The 4628-nt window shown below is 40.7% G+C and overlaps 1 protein-coding gene across 1 annotated transcript in view; it reads right to left on the bottom strand.

Annotated features, from left to right (window-relative positions):
- The window catches only part of UHRF1 (ubiquitin-like with PHD and ring finger domains 1), a 9482-nt gene extending 5272 nt beyond the window's left edge, over positions 1 to 4210 (bottom strand). Inside the window, exons 1-7 of the mRNA XM_009895183.1 lie at positions 3947 to 4210; positions 3033 to 3205; positions 2396 to 2611; positions 1422 to 1528; positions 1056 to 1242; positions 187 to 310; positions 5 to 99 (exon numbers count right to left, since the gene is read on the bottom strand). Of these exons, the coding sequence (XP_009893485.1) occupies positions 5 to 99; positions 187 to 310; positions 1056 to 1242; positions 1422 to 1528; positions 2396 to 2611; positions 3033 to 3205; positions 3947 to 4210 (1166 nt within the window). The remainder of the gene's footprint in view (positions 1 to 4; positions 100 to 186; positions 311 to 1055; positions 1243 to 1421; positions 1529 to 2395; positions 2612 to 3032; positions 3206 to 3946) is intronic.
- Between the last annotated feature and the right edge of the window lie 418 nt (positions 4211 to 4628).

Here is a 4628-nt window from a genome sequence, read left to right on the forward strand (position 1 = left end):
GAACTTCCACATAGTGCCAACCGGAATCCCAGGAATTGGTCCATAGTGGTTTGAGGGGACAATGGTGCATTCCTTTGTGCGACCAACACATGCCATACCCTGTTTCAAAGAGCAAGACCGATCAGCCAAGAATTACAAGGAAGTAACACACACTATTCTTCAAAATAAAATAGCTTTTGAACTGACCTTGCCCCAGTCTCTCCGCGAGGATGAATTAGCAGATGCCATCTTTTGTTTCTTTTTACTTTCTTTTAACTTCTCTCCTGCTAAAACCACCTCACTTGCATCATTTCGACATTCAGGGCAATACCTAAAATCACCAGTCAATGAAAATTAACCAGTAGCAAAGCTTTAAATTAAAACACAATGTCCTCAAAACATACTGAGTTACAATGTTACAATTTCCTCATGTGAAACTGGACAGGACACTGGAACAACTCTCTGTACTGGAATTACACCAGTATTAGCTAGTGTCCTTGCACAATCTTCTAAGCCATTGCAGATGTGTCAGGAAATCAGCTGTATCATAAAAACATTGTGTAAGATGCTGACAGAGCACAAGGAATAAAACAGTTTATTTCACTATCTATATGTATATAGATAGATGGATGGATTTCGCTGTCTGTATCTATCCCTATATATGCATTACCATATATATTTCATACATAAGACAGTATATATCACCAGCCTAATACAGTGATGGGGCTGTGGACTGCCTGTAAGCGACCCATAAAAACCATTACACACGTTAAGACTCCTGGCATCAGGTACCTGCACTTCGCTTTGAACAGGCATATAGATCCCAAAACTAGGAAAAGAAGTGTGAAAGCCCCTGACTCAAAACATACTCTCACTAAACTGATGCTCAAGAAAAGCTATGAAGTCCTACCAAAAAAAAAAAAAAAAAAAGAAAAAAAAGAAAAAAAACCACCCAAACATCTCTGCACCTCGTACAGTCACAATATTGCCACCTAAGGGCAGCATGAAGCCCTAGACCTCCCTTCTGCTCCTCATCAGATGGCGACTGCGATACCACACACATACTCAGGACTTACCAATCCTCATCATCTGGTATACTACTAAGGGGAGGGTTGAGGCAGTAGATGTGGAAAGCCATATCACACTCATCACACATTAGCTGCTTATCTGGATCTTGTTTACCTCCACAGATATGGCAAGCACAAATTCTGCAGGTCTTGTTCGGGTTGTCCTTACAAGCTTTACACACGGGTCCATTTTGTCCTGTTAGCAAAAAGAAACCACAGTCTACTTCAGTCTCTAGGAAGTGCCAAGACACTCTGGAAATGGTCAAAGAAGTCACAAATGTCTTGGAACTCTTAGACCTTTGATCCTCACAAAGACAATCAGCAGAATACCACAGGGCAAGACTGAGACATGCAAGAACTACACAACAGACTCACGTTTTAATGGACCGGCACTAATTGGAGAAGCACTGCCTGGTTCTTCAATTTTATAGATTTCATCCACTAATGTAATTCTGCAGTCATTCAAGGAGTCACCAGCATCCCTATAAAGAGAAGTTGATAAGAGTAAAAAAAAAAAAATAATTAAAAAATAATCAGACTTTGAAAGTATCACGCAACATGAATTCACAGCTGTGCATGTATACCAGTAATGCAGACTGGTGTGGTATTGGTCCTGTATCACAAGCAACCCGTTACAGCATCACATCATCTGGGACAGCGGCATGACAGAGTCACCACAAATCAAATCATTCTCATGCAATTAAAGCATACCCCCTCTCCTCTCAGTGAGAATCCAGGCACTTGTAGCATTCAATTTGCCATTAGTAACTGTTCTCCTTTCAAACTAACTTTAACTATAAAATACGAGAAGTCAGAATCACTGCACGGAGAGCAAAAAGAGGGAATATTCTGGCAACCCTATGAAACTTTCATCTGAAGCTTTTAAAAAAATATATATACTTTTTTTTCCCTGAACCGAGAGTCCCTTATATGTAGGCTCATTTTCTCTTTTAGGAGAAAACTGGATATAAAGTGAGACTTCAGTCTACATTATTGTATCTAGCACAAAATATTACAGTGAAGTTTTTGTAAAACCATTATGGATAGTTAATAGAGCAAGCAATTCTTCACCTCTTAGCGAGTATGGGGCTTCACATCCTCCCAGAGCTACGCGAACCCACAGATCAGCGTGCCCTGCTATTCCTCAAACTCTCCGATCCCTCCAGTGGAAGTTAATCAAAAGTGCAGCACAAAGTCAGTCACCCAAAACAGACAGCGCAGCTTCCCTCCCCAGCACTGCTGCTGCACCAGTTTTGTTGCATCATTTTTTCAGCAGAGTCGCTCAGACCTCATGAAAGCTTAAGTAGAGTTGGGGAATTCAATTTATTCCACGTTATGGATTTGCTTACCCAAGTAATATCTTTGCATTTATCTCCTTGATCATTTTCGTTTCCCTTTTTTGCAGAATCTCCGCATCGTACCAAAAACCTCTCTCTTTTGGTTCATCGGGATTATAGTTGACCATCACCACCTGTCCTACCTCTAGCTGGTGCCACTTCAAAATAGTCCGTGCACGAGCCCGTACATCATTCGAACTCAACTCTACAACTCCGTTCTCTGGATAACTTGAAGTAGGAGGGAACCAAAGAGGGAAGGAGAAAAAAAATCAGATTCAACATCACAGGTTACATGAGACAGGTCAATTAAAGAACCAATGCCACGCGACATACAAGAATACCATCAGGAGTAAAACCCCCTTCTCCCACACACACACACAGCCAGAATCAGGCAGTCTAACTTGGCTACTGTTGCATCCCATTTAAAACTTGGATAACGGCATTTCATATTTCTAAAAACATCATTGCAGCCCACTGGAATTCCAGTTGGAATTCCGACTGTAAGACAAACTTAAAAGTTAACGCAGCTTAATAATGTAATTGCTGAGTTGGCCCAGTTCTATTTTACCTTGTTCATCTCAACAATAAAAGTTCCCAGCAACATCATGATCCAAATAACTTTATTAGCCAAGAAGGTAACAAAACTCACTCTTCATATTTCACGTGGTATATTACATCTTCTTCAGGAACGGTTGTTGGCTGATCAGGATCTGTGCAACTGTCAGCTGATTCATTTGTAGGTTTTTTTCTGGTTACATTTACAACCTGGGCTTCAAACCACGCTCCCATATTCATATCTCGAGCATCGACCAAGTCATTGATCTGCACAAAGCAAAGTACACAGCTCACCCAAATGGTTTTTCAAATTAAGCATTAATTTCCAAGTCTACTTGAAGCTCTCAAGAACTTTATCATTATAAAGACATTTAACAGATCATCTTAAAAATTAAGATTTCCTTCACCCTCCTGATCCCATTGTGCACCCCTACAGTCTTCTCAGGTTGAACCTCTAAGGCTAAAAATACATTCTACACCGACACGTGTACAAACAGCTTTCTTATCTAGTACAAACCACTATGAGCCTATGACAGACTTTCAGAACTGCTTTGCTCATAGTCTGGCAAAGACATTGCTAGATCCGTAACAAAATCCATTGAAACAGACAAGTAAAATGATTCTGAACAGCTGCTTGAGATTTTCTTTTGTTCATTCAAGAAAGTTTCAGCTTTGACAAATGCAGTGACTCCGAGCAAAAATATTGGGAAAATTTTTTAAATCAAAACAGGCACTCTGAATGCTTTTTTTTTTTAATTAATTAACGTATTGTAGTTTTAGTCAAAAGGATAAAATGAAAAATAAAACATTCTGACCAACACCATGTTGCATTTAATTGGTTTGTGGGTTGGTTGGCATTTTTTTTGTTTGTTCTTGGATGGTTTAAGTAAAAAAGAGAACACCCACACAACTGGGACATGAAAGCTTTTCAGAAAGTCTCAACTACAGAGAAACAATTCCCCTCCCAAAGTGCAGCTTTAAGTAATCTTAGTTTTTTTAATGACTCACCTTATAGAGGCCAAATCCCGGGTCAGTCCAGTCGGGCTGCGCCGCTGTGCTGGGCTGTCCCTCCAGTTCCATGGCACCTTCTCCATTGTGAGAGCTTTTGTCGGATTCGCTTTGGCCTGAGCCGCAGCCAGAGTCTGTGTCGGAGAGTTCGGAATCCTTTTCCTTGCTAACAGCAGGAAGCACTGCTGGGCTTTGTCTGACCAAGAGTTGAACAATATCGTTCAGTCCAACGCTGTAATCGAAAAGGGAGTGCCCATCTTCCATCTACAGGGAAAGCATCAGAATAATCTGGTCATTTCATTCCCCGGAGGTTTGCCAACGGAAAACCACCCATCAGGCTGTAATTGTCTCTACGCGCCAAGACACACCGCATTGCTTGAAAACCATTAACGATCAAGGAACTTGGCAGTTCCTCAGCATCACAGTTACTTATAGATTGTTATTCTTACTATTTAAAATGCTCTTTTTTCTTCAGACTCTACAAGCTAGAAAACCAAGACTTCCATGCTGCGGTAGACTCGCTACCCAGATTAAGTCGCAGCATTCCAGGAGATCTGAGATGGTTTGCAGTACATTCCCTAGACGTATCAATTCCGGGAAGAAGGAGTTAAAGAACTACAGGTGCCCTAAAAAGCTATCAGGTTTTAAAAATAATTCCACTTTACCTACAAACTCTAAAGTT

This window comes from Charadrius vociferus, unplaced genomic scaffold, assembly GCF_000708025.1.
Source record: "Charadrius vociferus isolate BGI_N301 unplaced genomic scaffold, ASM70802v2 scaffold291, whole genome shotgun sequence".
In the NCBI taxonomy this organism is placed as follows: Eukaryota; Metazoa; Chordata; class Aves; order Charadriiformes; family Charadriidae; genus Charadrius; species Charadrius vociferus.